Raw genomic sequence first — 20,161 nt, forward strand, 5'->3', positions numbered from 1 at the left:
ACACATAGCGAGCCCTCTCATCCTGTTAGCCCTGACATTAGCCACTCAGTGTTCCTAACTGGATCATGGGGCTCGCTAAAGAGATTAGGAGCTGGAGACAGCATAGCAACCACACACACACTCACGAGTTGTATCCCTCTACCTCTCTTAATTCCATTCTCTTCCTCCACCCCGCTGTTTCAAATCCATTGCATCCCTCACTCCGGCTCTCATTCAAGCAGACAGATTGTCAGCCCTGCTAGAAGAAGTAATAGTAGAAGTAGAGGAAGTAGAAGAGTGTCAGTGGAATTAGCCGGGCACTCTGCGAGCGGGCAGGTTGACAGCGGGCGCTTGTTAGCGATCACGATCACTTTGTTTCACCCTGGGGGCAGGTTTGAGCACAAGAAATAGTTGTAAAAATTTTGATGGATATTGAAAGTAGACTATGATTTTATTCCCACCCAATTTAATACAGTCTCCCATGTCGTAATAGACCTTTCAATTCATTTTCTAGTCAGAAGCTGTAGAGAGTTGTCATCGGCAAGTCTCGAGACACAGGAGCAGATATCGTTTACATACATGGTGAATAATTTAAGGCATCGCATAGACCTTGGGGGAACCTCATGAGTCCTCATCAATTGAAAATGATTGGACGTTATTGAACCGCACACACTGAAATCTCTTAATCTAAATAACTTTTCGTCAGTATAAAGTGCTCATGCCATATTGCTCTTGATTCATTCAGTTGTATTCTAGGATCTGTAGTACCAGATACTTTTTTAAGCTACCGTATTTTCCGGACTGTAAGGCACACCTAAAAACCTAACATTTTCTCAAAAGCCGACAGTGCGCCTTATAGTCAGGTGCGCCTTATATATGGACCAAATTCCTAAATTTAAACTGGCCTGAAGCATTGTGTCATGAAATCAATCATAAGTGGCCCGCTGAAGACTATGAATCATGAATCAAAAAGATTATGGATCATTATTTTGTGATTATAAAGTAAGTTGTTGCATCTGAAGTTGAAATAAAAAAGATAAAACGGAGAATGATTTGATTTGGATGAAAAATCTGACATGATGCATCAATGGTGCGCCTTATAGTCCGGTGCGCCTTAAATAAAGACAAAGTTTTAAAATGGGCCATTCATTGAAGGTAAGCCTTATAGTCCGGTGCGCCTTATAGTCCGGCAAATACGGTATAAAAATCCCAACAGTAAATTCCTATCTATAGTGGCAGCTATTATTGCCCCAAGTTCCATTGCTGCCATCAAGGTGGTCCGTTTTTCTGTAAAAGTCTTGTGATAAGGTGAGCGGCTACTTGCTCTCAAGCAGCTCAAACAGCAGGCAGCACTTCATCACCAAAGTGGCCACTTACACTTGTCAATATGTGTGCTAGCGGTTGAGCCAATGAGTTGGCTATTAGATAAGTTGACTTTACGACATGGCTAGACTGATCGCTAATCCAAACTTCAAAAAAAAAAAAAAGACACTTACAAACTTATGTGTGTCTTAAGGGCTTCTTTGTAAAATAACCCTAAGCACCAAGAGCATTTTAACTGCGTGACATCTATACCTTCTGGATATAGTAACAATGTCCACTGAGTCTGTAGGAATACTTTAAAGATGACAGGATGACTTTTTTTGTTTTTTGGGAGCAAAACATATTTCATGTTCAGGAAAAGTATAAAATATTCAATGAAATGCAAATCACACTTGCATGATCAATAGCATGATTTGTATTGGTGTTAGTGGCTGGTAGTACTTGGACTCAAACTTTGTCAGAAAAATAAGTACGCGCGCATTCTTAATGGAGACCATTTGTGGCATAAATTTCACATTGGCTGTTTACTTTATTGATCGAAAACAAGCATCACTGACTTGCAAACAACGCAAGGACAACCTGTGCTGCCCTTGGTGTTTCCTTTGCACCCAAAAAAAAGTTAATTGGCCCGCAAGTGAAATGGCCCTCGGTAACCTTGACAACACCGAGACCTGCTGATAGACACGTCAGAACTCTCGCAAACACACTGAGGCGGCTTCAAAGGTGAAGATGGTCGTAGTCGACCTGCAGAACATGTCATCTCATAAATATACAGCCGGCGTGCACATTTCATTTATTTTCAGCGACGTGCATACTCATAAAGACACAAACACACACAGGCACACGTGCACATATATATGAACCCCCCAACCCCTCCTTGCTGTCTCCTCCTTCTGTGCAATCTGCTAATTTGCCCTGGGTTATTTATGGACGCTAAGGTGCTCCCCAGATGCTTATAAAGCTAAAACACCTCACTCAGCTTCTTTATTCTGCACACACATAAACGCGCACACACTCCTAGTCCATCTCGTATCATCTCGTCCTGCGCCTTGACCTGTACTCTCACTCTACACCAGTTCGGTGATTTCTTTTTATTTTTTTATTTTGTAGCATATACAGTGATTCCAACCTATTTGCAGTTGGTTATTGACAAATTCACCGATTCTCTACAAATCCTCGGCTAATGGAAAAGTAATAATCGGTGTCAAGGAAGTATGTGGAGGTGATTGTAACACGGGAGTGGGCAACTTAAATGATGCAGTGGGCCAGAATTTTTCATCCGTGCTACTGTGGGACCACACAGGACCATGTGTGTTCTAATAAGATATAGGAGGTCATTTTAAATATGGACAAAATACATGGTGGTCTGCGTTGAGGGAAAACTCCATGTATAACCGCTGCTCGCTAAAATGCCTGGGGAAAAATAGGGGCAAGGGAGGCATTTTCTTTTCTTGTTTTTACATAGCTAAAAAAATGTTCATCACATTATCGGTTCGTCATTTTAACCGATTGAATTGATCCGAATGGGACTAATCAAATTTCTACAGTACCTTTTTAAGCCAAAGAACTCAAAGCCAAGGGAGAGCGGCAATATCGCCGTCCGGCTTTCCAAATAAGAAAAAACATTGCGACAGAATAACCTCTACTACATTCAAGCGGATTAAGCGATCACAAAGAGCCGCCGCGTGTGCGCCCATGCCGCCTTAACCCCTGCCAATAATTTTCTTTTTGTCCCGGCTTGTAAGTCATCTAAATTTGTTGGTCGTCCTGTTTGGGCAGAGCGCCAGAAAAGCTTTTATAACCATAAAGGCCTATGGATCACAGAGAATTGCATTAAGCTGTCCAATTTAATTACAGCATTGACGAAACATAATAGATACTTACGGCCTTACATGGAGCGATGGGACCAAAGTTGCATCCAGGCAGGGGGAAAGTGCAGACAATACTGATGTGGGTTGTGTATCAAAGGAATGTGTGTGTGCGTGATTGTCTATCCAGGTGTGTGTGTATGTATGTGTGAGAGTTTCTAATGAGGGATTTGCAGGAGCCCAGGAGAGCTTTTGAGAATGCTCGGTTTGATTTAGATGCTACAGCTCTCGGATGATTCACGCGTACGCGCTCACGCGCACACAAATCCATACAATAGAGCGAGTTAGGAAACTGGCCGTCCCGTTCCGGCCAGCCAGGCCTGTCGACTTCCATCCGCCGTGATCAATAGAGGGAGCCATATTTTTATTCGGAAAGCAGCCACTTAATTAAATCACAGAGGGTGGGAGGAGTTGTTATGCAGGGGGGGGTCGTTACCAGAAGGGAGCAAGGGCACACATAGGAGAGATTGATGAAAAATCTGGGGATGTGAAACAAGCAGAAGAAGACAGGCCATTCAGTGTGTCCTACGGAACACAGAGGGCACGCTTACTGACAGAAAGGGATTTTTCTTGAATTCTTTCTTTCGTACTTGCAGGAGTGTGATGCAAAATATCCCAGTTGAGCACATTGTGATATTTACTACATACAGGTTCTTTTTTTTTTTTGCTTGAGCCGCAACCCACATCTGAAACTGAGCGTTGCCACGCATTCAATCCACGTCAATATTTTCAAATAAAACTAAAATGATGCTCTCTTGTGCAGAGGCGTAGCCAAGCCGGGGCGCCCCGGTTAGGTCTCCTTGCGCCCCGGTTGAAAAAAATAGAGCTTTTTCGATTCTTCATTTTCATGCCGTTTTTTTCTTTCGGTCTTGCGCGAATGTGCTTGCGCTATTCTATGTGCGCGATGTTATCCATTCACCGTTTGCCTCCCGGACCCGGATGTTATTTTAGCGATCAGCGAACGGCGTGGGTGATGTTCGATTTTTTTTTTTTTCCTGTGTGAGTTGGGCTTTGAATTATAATGCAATTTCTGGACTTAAGCATGTCTTCAGTATCCCAGCCAGACGAGCTCTGAGGATTCATTTATGGATTCAGAATCATTTACATCTGCATCTGAGCCCCCACTTTATTATCCAGTCATTCCTAAGCACGGAACTGTGATCATCAGCTGCGCTGTGGGAATTCATCAAATATTATTACTTAAGATCTCTGGAAATGTTTTTCTTCCCTTCCTGCACGAAGCAGTAGATCAGCTTTGCGTCGAACTAAACGGGCCCAGAATTCACACGTCCAAGTTGTGCATCGTCGTATGTACCCCCGACCACTTTTAGCTTAGACCAGACAGCTTCGCAAGTAAGCACCACTTTGCGCTGGCCAGTAGTCAATATTTATTACTGTCTTTATGGAAGAGTATTAAATGCAGTTACAGCCCCCCAGGGAAGGAAGGGGAGACTGGAGGAAGATGAAGGGAGGGCAGGGCAAGGAATAAGGCTTCCATTTGAAAGTAGCTCGGATTTCAGAGGCGACGTTCCCAGAGTTCCTTTCTCCTTCTTTGTGGCATCCCCCGGACTGGAGCCAAGGGTCGCCTCTGTCTTTCACGTTACACGCACACACACAACACACCCGCACACATAGTACATATATATATGATTAATCCAACGCAATGAGATACACAGCTTATTGCATTAAATTGAGACAGATTTTAGATTTGATATATTTCTGTACATTAATCCTCACCTCGATTGTCATCGTAAGCCCTCTAATATGTGGTTTGGATGTATGGGATCAAACAGGTTAATAATTCCTATGTCAACAAGCCTGAAGGTGTTTACTCCTTAAAGCTCTAACTTACTGTGTTTACCAATGCCGACAGACGGACACACACAGAGAGACAGACACACAGATGGAGACACACACACATAGGGTTGAATGTGTATGACGTGTGAGTGGGTTTGCAATGTGTCATTGTCTGCAGGGGGTTAACAGTAATATCCGAAGCGACGTAGGGTCGACCTGCCAGCTGTTATTATTCTCTTCACATGAATAATGGAAGTTAATATGGTGGATGTGTTAGCTGGGAGATAATACATGCATTCACATACACTAACCCTTTGCACCTTTCAAACACAGATGAGGTGAAATACCTACACTGATGAATCTCCAAAATGCGAATGGCAAATGCTGTCAACACAGTGGCAGATGTTCAAACACAAAAGCAGGCAGACATCTGTGTTTTTGGTGAAAGTAGTCAATTGACTATTCTTTGTTCCTGCTTTCCAGGTTACGGCTTGTAAATTGGTTTGATGGCATTTGAGTTCATTTAAATTCAGTAATTTGCTCAAATATTATTTTAAATTGTAATGACTTTAAAATATATTTAATTATATCATTTATTTAAAAATAAATTATTGACCTTTATGGCAACAAATTCAGTTGTTTGCTCCAAAACAATTTGCTGAGTTGTTAACTTTGAGATACAGTAAACATCAATGTGGGAAAAGCTAATTTTCACACCGATGAAAGTGAAATTGTCCTGAAATTTTGAGTTCCCCAAACTTTTTTTGTTTTTTACAGCGAGAATATTTTAGCCAACTATGTATAGGGAGAAGTGAGTGCACATCAAACTGCCTCCCAAGGCTGAATATGACTGTGTTGACTTTGTTCCCCTATTTGGTGTCAGCGCAGAAGAGCAAATTGAAACATAGCAGCAGATTGCAGGTGAAGAGACTTCTTAGCCTCCACATACGCCAAGCAATCCTCCCGTGTTTGTGTGTCTCTAGTCTTATCAGCCGCTGTCCTTTTCAGCAGTTCAGGGTTCAGTCTCTTGTTGCAGATGGCCTTCTCTGAGCTCAAAGGTCAGCAGGTATGAGTCACGATGAGATGAGGAGGACTGCTGTTTACACGAGGACACGATACACATTGAGGTGTTCAAATGGGGCGCTGTTGGCACTGTGGAGGAAAAACATTGGGATTCCCAAAGATGCTCTCATTGCGCTGATCTCTTTTCATGCTGATTGAATGAATCTGCTTTGTGATTTGAACAGTATTTTAGACAGTTTTATCAACATTACAAGATATAATGGTATTTTCAAATTTCACTCGGTATTCAGAATACCGGTTGTATGCTGAGTTACATCGTAGAAAGTTCGGAAAATATCTGCGTCCCCACAAGATAGTTTTGAGGTCCCCAGCAATCTCTAATCATCCATCATTTTGAATCGATGCAGTTCTCCGCTTGGGGACAAGCATTCTGAACATTTTGAAGGCGGTTGTGTTAAGTCCAGTATTTTCCGCACTATAAGGCGCACCTAAAAACCTCCAATTTTCTCAAAAGCCGACAGTGCGCCTTATAACCAGGTGCGCAATATTGAGCCACTACAGCAGGCGTGTTCAAAGTCCGGCCCGCGAGCCAAATGTATATATCTGATATATGGACAAAGTTTTAAAATGGGCCATTCATTGAAGGTGCGCCTTATAATCCGGTGGGCCTTATAGTGCGGAAAATACGGTAGTCACATTTCCCCCCCCCCCCCAAATAACAATTAAACCACAGTTTTAGAATCAATCGGTGTCTTGGTGGAACACGTTAAAATTTGTTTTGACTCCCGCTACAGTGCTCTGGATTTTGAAGGACTTTTGGCATAGCCAAGTAGGCACACTTGAGTTTGGAAGTGAGGTACTAGATGTACTTTGGACGTGAAATGTCTATAATAAAATTAGCATTAGTCATATGCAGTTAATTTTCTAGATCAACTCAAAATTTAGCTCACAAGTTTTGAAATGAATTTGACCCGTTCATATTTAACATTTTTTTATCTAAGTTCATTGTTCCAAAAATGAAAAGTTAATAGTTCTTTTGTCAACACCATTAAATTTGTTTATCGTTGCTGTTGGGCAAGCAAGGGCGTGTGGGGCTGCTTGTCACATGACATCTGAGTTTGCATCGACTGGAGCGTCATTGGCCTTTTTTCCCCCTCGTCCAAGCACACGTCTCATTTTGATGACGCACGCGTTATGCGACTGTTTGTTGCCAAATCCTTTTTCTCCAGTTTAATCAAACCTTGCTTGGAGTGTGTTCTTTTATAGGCTGAGAAAAGAAAACCTGGTACTCTTGAACAAAAATGAACTGCCCTTTAAAAACTCTTTATCTGCGTCAAAATGTTCACAAAGCAAAAATGTGCACTCACAATATGTCCAAAATATGGTACAACACTGGTCATATTATTTTTATTTTGATTGAAGATAAAATGTCCTCTGTTGTCAATCACTCATCTAGCATCACCCCATCTGATCATTTTCTTTGACATAAAATCTGCTTTAAATAATGTAAACATGATGGATTCAAAACAAAGCTTTAAAATATTGTACACGGAAATCCTATGATTGCATTTTCTTCCACAGAGGGATGCAAATCACAGGAAACTCCCACGCCATGATAGATCTGTACGTGTAGTTAGCAACGCAGATAAACAATGACTATGTGACGGATAATCGAAAGCGACAGAGCACGGAACGTATGTTTCTATTTTCTCAATCAAAATGTCAGGCAGAAGAAAAGAAAGAAAACCGCCTTTTTGTAAAAGAGCCAAGTCCAAAAGAAATAGAAAGTGCATATACGATATATCCCGGCCAGGTTTGCGCATTAATACAACACAATTCCATTCCAGCTTGTCAAAGTTCATTCATGCTGCCTGCGATGGCACGTATACAGACCGACAAGTTAGAAACTTTGATCCACCGCACATTCGGTTTCCGCATCAAGAAGTAGTCAGAGAGGGAAACGTTCAAACCCACAACAAAAAAAAATGTTGGACCAAATCCCTCTCTCAAGTTAAGCTTAGCCATACAACAAAGTTTTATTGATGTAAATAAAAGTCAAACAGTTAAAAATAACATACATGAAAAAGAATGCAATCGTAACAAAGAAACATTGAAATCAAATACTAAAATAAGCGCTCAATTCTCATAACATATTCAGAGGCAGCCATTGGAGGGAGGCCAATGTCATGTGCTCCCTCTTACGTGTTGCAGTTAAGAGAGCTGGCTGACTCTAATTAAAAAACAAACAAAAAAAAACTCTTCTCATGCAATGATGTTAAATATTAATGTTGGGTTAGGTTGAAAGTTTGATTTTTAGTTCAGTACAAAATGTGCAAGTATACAAATGTAGCTATACCGCAAAATCAATACAGCAGCAATAGAGAAATTAAAGTCACAAATAGAATACAAAAATCTTAAATTACACAAATCAAAATAAATTGCAATACTTTACTCGTATATTCACTATATTACTAATGTTTTATGACCACAATCGGATTGTAATTTCAATGGCTAAATTTATAACCATACTAATTTTTAACCATATCATTTATTGTTCATTTGATAAGTGATAAGGGTTTTTGTGTTAGTCTTGCTTTGAACTTAAAAAAACCCAACAAAGCCTCATAATACAGAAAGTTCACAGATTTTTCCAATTCCCAACTTGATGTAATCATGTACATCGCCCATACAACTAATATTATTACTCTACAAAGAGACACAAACAATAACTAACATTAATCATAAAATACAGCTCCAATTATTTCCGAATGTATGATACCATTACTGACCAGTGAGCCCGCACGTGTCGTACATGCCAGGAACTGGTTCTCACCATTTACGATAGTTGTAGCTGACAGTATGAAAAATATATTTTCCGTCGTCAGACCGCAGTAACGTTCCAATTAGCTCATCTGAAGCATTTCTTTTCCCCCTTCGTCTCATCTCATTGTGCTCCGGCTGCCGTCACGCTGACGCAGTTAACGGCTGCCCGTCGCGTCATGTCACATATGTTCTGGCTCATAGAGTCTACATATTCATTACAAATGTCGTAAGTTGGACGCAGTGAGCCAAAGTCAATGTGGAAAATAGAAATCAGTGAGGGCTTTACTTTTTTTTTCTGTAAGGCAGCGGAATGTGTGTGTTTTGAACCCACGATGGGCGAGCTTTACAGTCCCACATATAACACCAGGATCAATTCCAATTGAGTCTTTGAGCTTTGAGGCGATTTGCATGTCATCATAAATGTCATACCATCCGTCTGTTGCTTTGTTCCGTTGGATTTGTGTCGCCAACTGCTTGTGGTCTGGTTCATCATTGGAGCTCATAGCCTTTGTCCCTCTCTTGTTCTTTTCCACCCCTAGAGACCTGAGCGAGAACCAGATCCAGGCGGTGCCGAGGAAAGCCTTCAGAGGAATCACCAACGTCAAAAACCTGTAAGCGCAAATATTCCCCTGACTTCCCGTCTTGTCATTTTTATTATTTCACAAAACCCCATTTGTGGTGGGCTGAGCCAGGACAAACATGTGTGACTTTTATCCTTGATGAATGCTAACATCAAATGTGACATTCTTAACATGTGGAAAATGGAGCGAGTGTGTTTCTAAGGCAACTCAACTATTTTCACTTCAGCTGAATGCTACATGGATATGCGGGATTAAATATTTCTATATAGCTTTCATAAACAGCTCCTTCTGACAGGGATGATAATGTTGTACATTATACATAATGAAGATATGTACAATGGAACGATTGACGTTGACCTTAATCTGTTTTGGTACATTGGAAATAATTCAAAACAGTCAAACCTTTACCATCATAAATAATTTATTAAGTGTTTGGGCCATGTTATAATATCATTTATTTATTGCGTTTGTTTAAAAAATGCATAGGAAGAAGACCTTGGAAAAATAATTGCATATTAAATCGCATTCACATTATGTTTAGAAATATTTAAGATCCCACTGGTGATACTAAAAGGCTAAAACAATACAGCTCATCTATTTGTCGGCATCTTTCCAATAACGGATTCTGTGTATTTTGCCAACCGTCAGGTATCATCCGAGTGTTGCTTGTGTGAAAGCTTTCCAACATATTTTCTCGCTCTGCATTGTTTGTTGTTTGTTACGAACATGTTATCCATCACCTCTTTGCCACCTCCTCATCTTCACTCGTAATCACCATCTTGGTATTCTTCTTTTAACCTCCTCTTGTCTAAATCAGCTCAAGATGTTTTGGTCCTTTAAAAAAAAAAAAGAAATCTTCAATAGCGGCTTGTCTTTTATTCATGACAGCCTAATCACCAATAGCCTGATCGATAGGTTGCCCAATCCATGCCGCTCATCAATAAGAACGAATCAATCACACCTGGTGCAGAAAGGGGTATTGACACTTTTGGCAATAAACAATGTTGTCAGTACTTGAATGGAAAAGGTTGTGTGTGTACGTGCGCATGTGTGTGTGTGTGATTGAAATACAATTCACCATTACATTGAATGTAATTAGCAGGAGACCCTGCAATTTTTTCTGTTCAACAAATCTTAGGTTAAACGACAATTCAAGAGTTTCACTTTTGTCAGAAAATATTTAATTGTTTTTATGCAGCTGTTTCTGGATATTCTGCCTTGATTTGAGTTTGGAGCTCCAGCAGAGTTGTTTTGTATGTTTATATAGAGGCACAGGTGGGTGCAACGGATTATTAGAATTATTTTTTTTTTCTCAAAATTCCATGTGACCTGGTACCAAATTGCCTGTACATGCCTATCTGGTTGGGAATCAATAGTTGTGCCCAGTCTACAACATATTTGTCGTTGGGCATTTACGAATTAATGTATTTGTAAAATACTTTTTGGGAATTTTACCCCATTATTTGTCGAAACCCCCAATTATTTTTTAGCTTAGCATTATGTAACTATACTATTTGTTCAGTCGTACTCTGTAATTTTATTTTGGTTTCATCGCAAAAAGCTATGATATTCTTTTTAAAAGGAGATTTGAAGGTCCCATTGTTTCGTTTGGCACCACTCCAAAATGAAATTTCACAAAAGTAAGCCTAGAGATTCCCGTTGAATTTGTTCTCAAAGCATCTTTCACCCTTCAGATGAATGGAAACGACATTAATCCATTCCACCCTTCCCCCAAAAAACAAAAAAAAAATATTGCTTGTGTTTTTTTATGTGTGGAAACATCGCACTGTCTACTCCCAGCACTTTAAAAACTAGATCACAGTAATTACCATTTAGCTTAAGGGACTTTGTTGTCTTACATTGTTTATTTTGACGCAAACATTAGTGTTTGACAACCTTTATTGTGTTATTGTGGCATCATAAACATTCCAGAGCATACCAATAAACAAAACCATCACAAAAACTACATAGAGAAATAATGATGTGATAGTAAACGAGTATTTCATTGGCCACTGACATAGATGAACAAACATACATTATTTGCAATTCTGTAAATAAATTACAGTTTTTGGGCTAATGGAGTGAAATTTGTTAATGATGTCTGGTCTAGAAAGAGAAAGGGTCACCATGTGATGATGATAAGAGAATAAACTACAACATCATGGTGTAATACTGTTCCTAAAAATGCATTTGTACAAATGTGGCTGCTTCCCATTCATGGTTCAATAGATGAACACCCCTGGCAGAAAGTGATCTCTGCTGATTAAAAGAATAGATTATCATCCAGCAGCACCAAAATGACATTTTTGATGATCTTGTCATTATACGAGTCTGTACAAAAATGGTGATCTTGACAATATTTACGCATACATATAGAAAATGTACAGACTATTGATCGATTTAAATAGGATGGAGGGTTGTAAATAAGAATGGATGGCAACATGCGGGCGAATAAATCATCATTACATATGTCGGAGGAAAGACGTTTGGTCAAATGGGATTGTGGGCATCAGTCTTTTTTTTTTTTACTCGACATAAGACACACCCTCATTAGTTTCATTTGGTGGATGTGGGGTTCGATCTTGTGGTGTCATCACAAAAGGGACTCCAGTGTGTTGAAGTGAAGGGTTCCAACAAAACGTAGGCTCCCATCTGCTTATTATCAGCACCTTACTGTATTCAAATGAAGATTTACGACAGCCTATAAAGAGTCGGGTCTCTTTGGATAATCAAGATGTATAAAAGCCTTCATTGTGCCGATGTGAAGGGCCTCGTGAGAAACCGGCCCGCCGCGTCTGCCGTCTCTCCCCAAGACTGCTGTAAATTCATGCTGGAAGCCAAGCTCCACCGGGGATGATGACTTTAATGGTAAATGGACCTCAAAATGTCTACACAGCACTGTGTGCACGCGTGTGTAAGCGAGAGCATGTGTGGGGGTGTGCATATGTGCGGATGAGAATGTGTGAGAATTTGTGAGTGTTAATGTGTGTGTGAAATTGTGACGTGTGCGTGATTATATATATTTATATATATAATACATTAATGGTATGAGATATTTGCATATTATATAAATATGTATTTCTGTTTTTAATGATTTTTTTTAAAACAACATTGCTAGAATCTGGCCTGGTATTCATTAGAACGCAGATACTAATCACTCTTATTTTTTCCGCCCGGTCAAGTCATTTGATTTGTAAAGAAGAAAATGCTTCTTCCATTTTGCATCTCATGCTGCCGTCCCTAGAAATTGTCCCTCCACTGGGCTTCTCCCTGCATCTCTCGATTAGCCAAGGTGACTGGGGCCATAAAAAAGAGGCTCCACTCCTCCATTAGGCCAGCAAATGGGGAGGAGTGCAAAGGGGGAAAAAAACCTCCATGACATTCTGGCCCTGGTGGACACTCCATTGATTTTCTCCCGTGTCTCTTTTTCACTTTGCTGGTGGCTGCAGGTAGCGCCGACCACCACTTTGTTCCCGTTAATACGGGAACTCTCTCAGGCGCTATCGTTCTCCCATTTTCCCCTCCATCCTGCTGCCCATTGGCCATGCTCCCATTTGATTCCGTTTACTGCACTTCAACCCTTTGCTCCCAAATCAGCTGCTTTGCTAGAGCTAACAACCTGGCAGTTATGTTTGTGAGGCTAATGCTAAGTTGGTCAATGACATGATTGATTTCAATTTTGCATTATTTTACGGTCAAGACATATAAGTCATTTCAAATATTTTTTTTGTGTGTGTCGAGTCGAACCCTACTTTTTTGTGTTGGGGAAGCTAATTAGATTAATTTGTTAAATTTACTAAATTATTTGCCTCAACTTTGTTATACAAATGGTTTGTTTATACATGATATTCATATTTGATTAAAAAAACTATTTTGACCTCGAACAACAATAATGAGGAATATTTATATCATGCTTAAATTGACCTTGTTCCTTCCGCTTAGAAAGATTTGCAATTTCCATTCAACACGTTGAATTCTCCCAAAGCTTTGCTCTTGATGCAAATGCGTATCACACTTAACATTGAACTATTTTCGGAGAGGCTGCGTTGAGGATACTTGTGTGACCCTGACCATAAAGTCAAATCGTGCTAAAGGTTCAGACAAATTGTACTCTTTTTTTTGCTTTGCATGACCCTATTTTCGAAATTTAACACATGGACGCTTTGCCAGTGCTATTTCATTTCTCCATATCTGTTTTCCAAAATGTGTTTTCCTTTTGATAGTGATACTATATATTACTGGAGTAAATGTCAAATTACCTATTTGTAATGAAGTAATGAAAATTTACTAGATTTTAGGGGCTGGGAATTTATCCCATGCTGCCAGCACACAAGTCAGACATGTGTAGCCCTCCACTCACTATCAGCGACTTTAGTATATATTTTTCTAAAGTCAAATAGAATAAAGTGTTACTTTATTTTCATGAACATTTCTTTTTAAGTGTGGCTGGAACAAATTAATGATGTTTCCATTTATTTCGATTGGGAGAGATACTTTGACGTGATTGTGGTCATGGAACAAATTAAACTATTAATATGTACATTAGTTATTCAGTCGGTTGCAGTTCAGTAATGTTGTTACTGTTATTATTATTGACTTGTTCAACTGCAATACTCTTTGTGGTGGTGAACTTGATGGACCAAAGATATTGTATGACAACAGACAGCACAGATAAGCGGCCAGTGTTTCATACAGCCAACATTAAACCTTAGTACACACACAAACACACACGTTATCCAATGCACCATCATGGTCTCATTGCGTTCCTTGTTTTCCATCTGCCTCTCCCTTCGATGTATTTTTTTTTTTTCTTGGTCATTTGATCATATTGAATTCCTTTTCCTCCCGCTGAGTTCACCCAGGCTCGACATTACAATACAAGTGCACCTTTTGGCTATGTAACCAAAACACAAGGCGGCATTTCTTCAAACAATCCAACTGTCGGCTGTTCTTATTTACTTTTGTCCTCCTTTACACTATCCTGGGCTATCTCTTCCTGAACACTTCACGCTCCCCTACCCACAATGCAGTGCAGGACGGCCGTTTGTCTGAATTATGGCTGCGGCGCTTTGGAAAGGAATGGGCACACACTTCTCACCTGGGTGTTGTGTGGCACTCTCATTGTTGGATTTATCCGATGTCGTGGGGAAGATTTGAGCTATTGTACAAAAAGCCATAAATCATTCATAATTGGCATTAAAGTCTCTGCTTATTGCCTAGCAGAAACAGATGATAAAATCTCAGTCTGTTTTCTCTCGAGTGTTCTGGATGTGGCTAAGACGTGTTCTGTTGGGAATGTTTGACATTGTTTATCCCGTGAAAATTTCTATTCGTCGTTTATCACAAGTAATTTTCTAGTTGTCTGACATAGTTGATCTGAAGCTGATTTTAAGTCAGCGCTCTAGTCGCGGCTAATATTTAAGTTTTTATTTCGGAGCACTGAACATGCAGTAGCCAATGAAAGCAGATTTCTTTTTAGGTCTAGATCCAGCTTGTCCCCAAAAACATTTTCAGTTCTTTTCAGGGCTCTGTACATACAATAGCTAATCTTAAGCAATTTTCTATTCAGAGATCTAGATGGGGCTAATATCTGACAATGTTTTTTCCCAGAAAACCAATCCAAAGCTTTTTTTCTATTCACAGCTGTAGACCTCTTTTTGGCACTTTTTTTATGTGGCTAATCTCAAACTAGAACTAGTGTGAAGCTGTTTTCTTTATAGTGCTCTAGAAGTGGCAAATTTGAATGTGTTTTTTTGAAAGTCCAGACATGACGAGACATAATATTGTGAGTAATCTCAAACTGTTCTGATGTAGCTGTAGTCTGTTTCAGATTAGTTACATTTCGAGCAGCAAAAAGAACTCCAGCCCAACCATGCTAATTTCGACTCTGGAAAAAAAGATTTTATTTTTGTCAAATATTTTATCTTTGCTGAATTGATAGATCTGTTTCTAAAAACAAACAAATCTGAGCTAGTTTTCCATAACAGATTCATTTTAGCCTTAGAGGTCCCGCCGTCTTGGATGAGATATTTATCTTGAGAGTTTCCACAATTTCTGTAATTTGGACAGGCGAGAATGCCTTATTGCAACTTGAGCTTGACTTGTCTCGGTCCACTTTTTATTCCGCCAGCCCAGTATCACTTCACATTTTCCTCCTCCTGTGTAACAATAAGAAGGGCTCATTATTTGCAAGCCAGTACCTCCCGTGCTGTCTACGCGTTCATTGCATTAAAGCCAAAGTCAAAAAAGTCTATCAAGCCTGCTCGGAATGTTGGTTTTCATCCTCGCTCGTCAAGTTATGGCTGCTCGCTCATATTGCGGTATGATATGGATGCGCTTTGCACGCGCCTCGGCTTTTAACCGATGTGCTGTTCACGGGGGTGCACGGTGATGATTTTATTGCAGATGAGGCTCGTTTGGCTCGAGAGCCAAATGCTGACTTGGCATGATGTTGGGGGACCAGCCTGCAGAGCTCTGACTCTTCTGTACAATGTCTAAGTTAGCTTTCCTGCGGTCTGAAATGAAAAATAAGAGAATGAAAATGACGCTTTGAATGTCAATTTGCTTTAGAAAAAGAAAAAAAAAAATAGTTGGAAGCTAAAGACTACTGAGTTCACTTGAGACATGATGAAGTGTTGTACATGCAAATTAGATAACTCGTCAACTGATTTCATTATTTGACCAGTTCTGACATTCTTTTTTGTAAACACCAGATACTACAGCTAAGACTGATTTGAGACTTTTAAGGTTAAGCCTCGTAATTTACAGATTTATACATGTGACTTGATCCCATCTCTGGGATTTACACTAAAGAGGTATACGTTTACTGTAGGTTTTTTTTATGTTATGGATCAGCAGATTTCAATGACGTCAGGCTCGCCTTGACCTGATCTATCCGATCTGTTCGTTTTCACTGTGGTCCCAATGATGGAAATGGGATTCAATGGATGTAACATGAATGTCACAGACAGATGCGCTACAACCATTAGACAGCCGTTCTGCCCGGCGCCTGAACTATGCGGTGGGCTTTTACTATACCATTTACCAAGTAAGCTAATTAAATTTCCTTCTAATTAATAGATTCTCATTAATTTTGCTTTTGGTACTAAATCTTTCTAAATTATAGAAAGAATGGACTTTCCACATAGCTACTAAAACGAGGTCCACTTTTGCTCTGTTGATCCAATTCATCATAGATGGGCAATGCAACCTTGGTCCATCAGTCTGCGGCGGTTGCAGATGGAGCAGAAAAGTTGTGCGTGAGAGTGTGTGTGTGTGTGTGCGTGCGTGCGTGCGCGCAGCAGATGGTAGCAAAGGGAAGGACTGAATCAGTCTGCCAATAGGCTTCATCATAGACATGATTAAAGAGACTAATTATATGGAAAGGAATTAAATTTTGGTTCCCAGTCTTTGCCCTGTGACGAACATCAATACACACACACATGCACACACAGTTTTCCACAAAGAACCATCTCGTTGCAGACTGATAGCAATCATGTCACTGCTAATCAGGGTGCTTGGTGAACAAAGCTGTCGGAAGAATTCAATCATATCGCAGATGATGAAACCATTTACCCTCAGTGAGGACGCAGAAGGAGGAACGTGGCCTCCGACGCCAGTCTTCAACTTAGTCCTTATTTCCCGGAGAAATTGGCGACGTGATATTACTGGAGAGCCGTGTGATCCCACGCGTTGACGATGCGATAAAGACAACTCGCCGGGAGACGCTCGACAGTTGATCTGATAAGACTTTGTTTGACTTCATGAGAGGTGCTGAGGTTCTCAGTAGGTGATTCATATCTTAAGAGGATCATAAGAAGAGTTTTGTAGGTGTCCTGCGTGCCCCCCTAAATGAAACCAGTTTTTGAAGCGCATACTGGAGATGAACATACCATTGGAGCATACTCGCGCAAACTGTAGAATGCACTGGGTGAACACCAGAGGAACAACACTCTTCACCGATCTAGGTTATCGATAGTAATAATAATAAAAAAAGAATTATATTTATAGTGCACTTTACATTTTTAAAAAAAATCTCAAAAGTACACAGTTCTGCTCAGCCAGTATTGAATCGGGAAACGAGTCAATTTAATTATCTCATAACAAACTATTATTCTTACCAGACAAAACCAAAACAATTTATAATACGCTATGTTGTACACTACACGCCGTGACGCACTGCTTGACATGTACGTTCTTTGCTAACCCTGAGGAGGGATGCAAATGTTGCGAGTCCAATGTTGGCCTGTAGGCACCAATTTTATTTTTTATTTTTTTAGATTTCCATCTGGGTCCAAAGTGAATCGGCACCACGTGTTAACCGCCAGCAGCTGGCGAGTAGATGGACATGCGTATGTGTAAAATGCAAAGTCGCTGCAAATCAAAGCTTTTTATGGCCCATGATGTGCACTCTTAAAAAAATGAGCGTGTACCTTTACTGGAAACACAATTATGTGTTTTGTTCAACTGTGTCAACCAGATGTTTGGCCCACGCAGCAAATGTTCATCAAGGTTGGGTTAGTTTAATCCGACTAATGGACAAACAAAACGAGCAACAGAGACTATAATTTCATGGAGCATCTAGAAATATGGTCCTATCTCGATTTGATGTACAGAGATTAATTAATTTGACATGTTGCCTTGCCTTTAATACAATCAAATTAAATAATTTGTGTCATTTTAAAAAATACACAGCTTTTAGTAGTCAGAAAAAATCTTTTGTTAAAAACCAGCCCACTTGTTGCCGTGGTGACATGCCTCTAAGGATGCCCACTAAGGAGACAAAATGGGCGCACACACCCCACTGCGAGGACTGCTTTAGTGTCTGTCCACTGAGCACGAGGACAAGGGAAGGTGGAAGGGATGAGCGGATAAATGAACAAGGTTAGATGCTTGAAAGTAAACGTAAAACAAGAAAGTGAATGGATGCGAGTATTTGGGGGATTTGTTGGGGTCTGTTTGCCACAACTGTTACTAGTATATCCCGCTGATAACTTTTTACTATTTGAAAACAGATCTGTACTTTTTGGACTTTTTCAAAATAAGCTGCATTGTTTTTCGCGAAAAGATTGACAGCTAACACTAGCTAGCTCTTACCTTAAAAATAAGCAACATGCAACATATAGTATGTGACATTTCTTGAAAAAATCTATACATAGCTGACTGTAAAAAAAAAAAAAATCTTATTGTTTAGTATACAAGTATTTCAATCTCACTTGAACCATGGCTTGCTCAAATGTTAATTGAATACAACTACAATGATCTTCAAAGTGGATTCTACTTCATGTTTGAGCTGCAACAATATATCGTCGGCATCTGGCCGAAACCTCTCAAAAAATGTATTCAGAAAAAATCACAATATTTTAAAGTTTGTACGTTTTTTTTTTTTTTAAAATTTACACAGGAGTTGGCTCAGTTCCATTAAATTACCTCGATCTATCATAGTTTCCAAGTAAAGATAATCTCAATCAAAGAAAGGATGAAGGAATTAGAAGGTTTTTGAGTTTGTTGGGTTCACGGTTAGACCGATTGATGTAGAAGGAAGGAAAGTGGCGGTCGGGACCGACAGTGTCTACCAAGAGCAAATTAAAATAAAAGCCAAGGATGTATGACAGTGGTCTAGGGGGGGCATTGGCGGTGAAGGGGGTGGGGGGTGGTCTCCATGTGGGAGTTTAGCCAATGAGGCGTAGACTGGCTGTGTTTTTGGGAGGAAGGAAGTCGTGACTGCCGGTTGATTTACGGCGGCTTTGCTTTTAATGAAATTGTTTCAGTGACAGAGCCGGTAAAAGGCCCTTAATGGATTGGCCGGCCTAATGTAATGAAATTACTCCCTCTTTCACTACACACAGGAAAGAAAGAATAAAAGATGACATTGGCAGCAGGAGGAGGAGGAGGAGGAAAAGGAGGAAAATGCCATTAATATTTACAGAAGCGACAAGAAGGGTGGGCACTTCCCCCCCCACTCTCTCTTCTCCGCTCTCTTTCTCTCTATGGGCGTCTACCTCTCTCTCTCCCCCCCATCTGGCGGGCGAGCGAGGCAGCAGGTGATAGGCTGCCGCCACGTCGGCCGTTTGGCCACTTCTATTCCTCCTCGCCGGCTCTCCTTTTTCCTCTTCTCCTCCTCGGGGCGGCTCACACATCACGGTGCTAAGGTGAGAGCGGCCATCCCTTCCGCTGTGTGTATGTGAGAGAGTGTGTATGCGTGTGTGTGTGTAGGGTGTGATACTTTGAGCTCACTACTGAGGTATCACCTCCCCGTTTCCTCCTCCTCCTCACACACTTATTCACGCCTTTTTTTGGTAGTCCCTCCTCCCCCCTCAGCGGACCTTGACTCTGTGTGTGTGTTTGTGTGTGTGTGTGTTTGTGTGTGTTTGTGTGTGTGTGTGTTTGTGTGTGTAGGCAACTGGACAGCAACCACATCAGCTGCATTGAAGATGGGGCTTTCCGAGCACTGCGCGATCTGGAGATTCTGTAAGTAGAAAAAAAAATCTTCCTCCTCCATCTTTCATCTTACAGGTCACAACCTTCATCCCGTCTTCATTTGTATCTTCTTCCTCACTTTAATAAGTGTCTAAGTGAATCATCTGGAAAATATTGCATGTCTAAGTTTTTTTTTTTTTTTTTTTTAAATGTGCCTGTCAAGGAGAGCATCCTTGATGAAACATGAATATTCTGGCATGCAAAAATGTGCTCCTCAGGCACTCCAGTGGGATTATGTTCCTTTTTTTTTTATAGCTTTGCATTTTTACATTGCTCGTGCCATTTTAT

General features: G+C 40.4%; 1 protein-coding gene across 1 annotated transcript in view; it reads left to right on the forward strand.

The window, feature by feature from the left end:
* slit3 (slit homolog 3 (Drosophila)) overlaps positions 1-20,161 on the forward strand; it is a 186,571-nt gene that overhangs the window by 71,623 nt on the left and 94,787 nt on the right. The window contains exons 5-6 of the mRNA XM_061276686.1: positions 9,353-9,424; positions 19,793-19,864. Of these exons, the coding sequence (XP_061132670.1) occupies positions 9,353-9,424; positions 19,793-19,864 (144 nt within the window). The remainder of the gene's footprint in view (positions 1-9,352; positions 9,425-19,792; positions 19,865-20,161) is intronic.

The sequence above is a fragment of the Syngnathus typhle genome, linkage group LG1 (genome assembly GCF_033458585.1).
Source record: "Syngnathus typhle isolate RoL2023-S1 ecotype Sweden linkage group LG1, RoL_Styp_1.0, whole genome shotgun sequence".
Taxonomy (NCBI): domain Eukaryota; kingdom Metazoa; phylum Chordata; class Actinopteri; order Syngnathiformes; family Syngnathidae; genus Syngnathus; species Syngnathus typhle.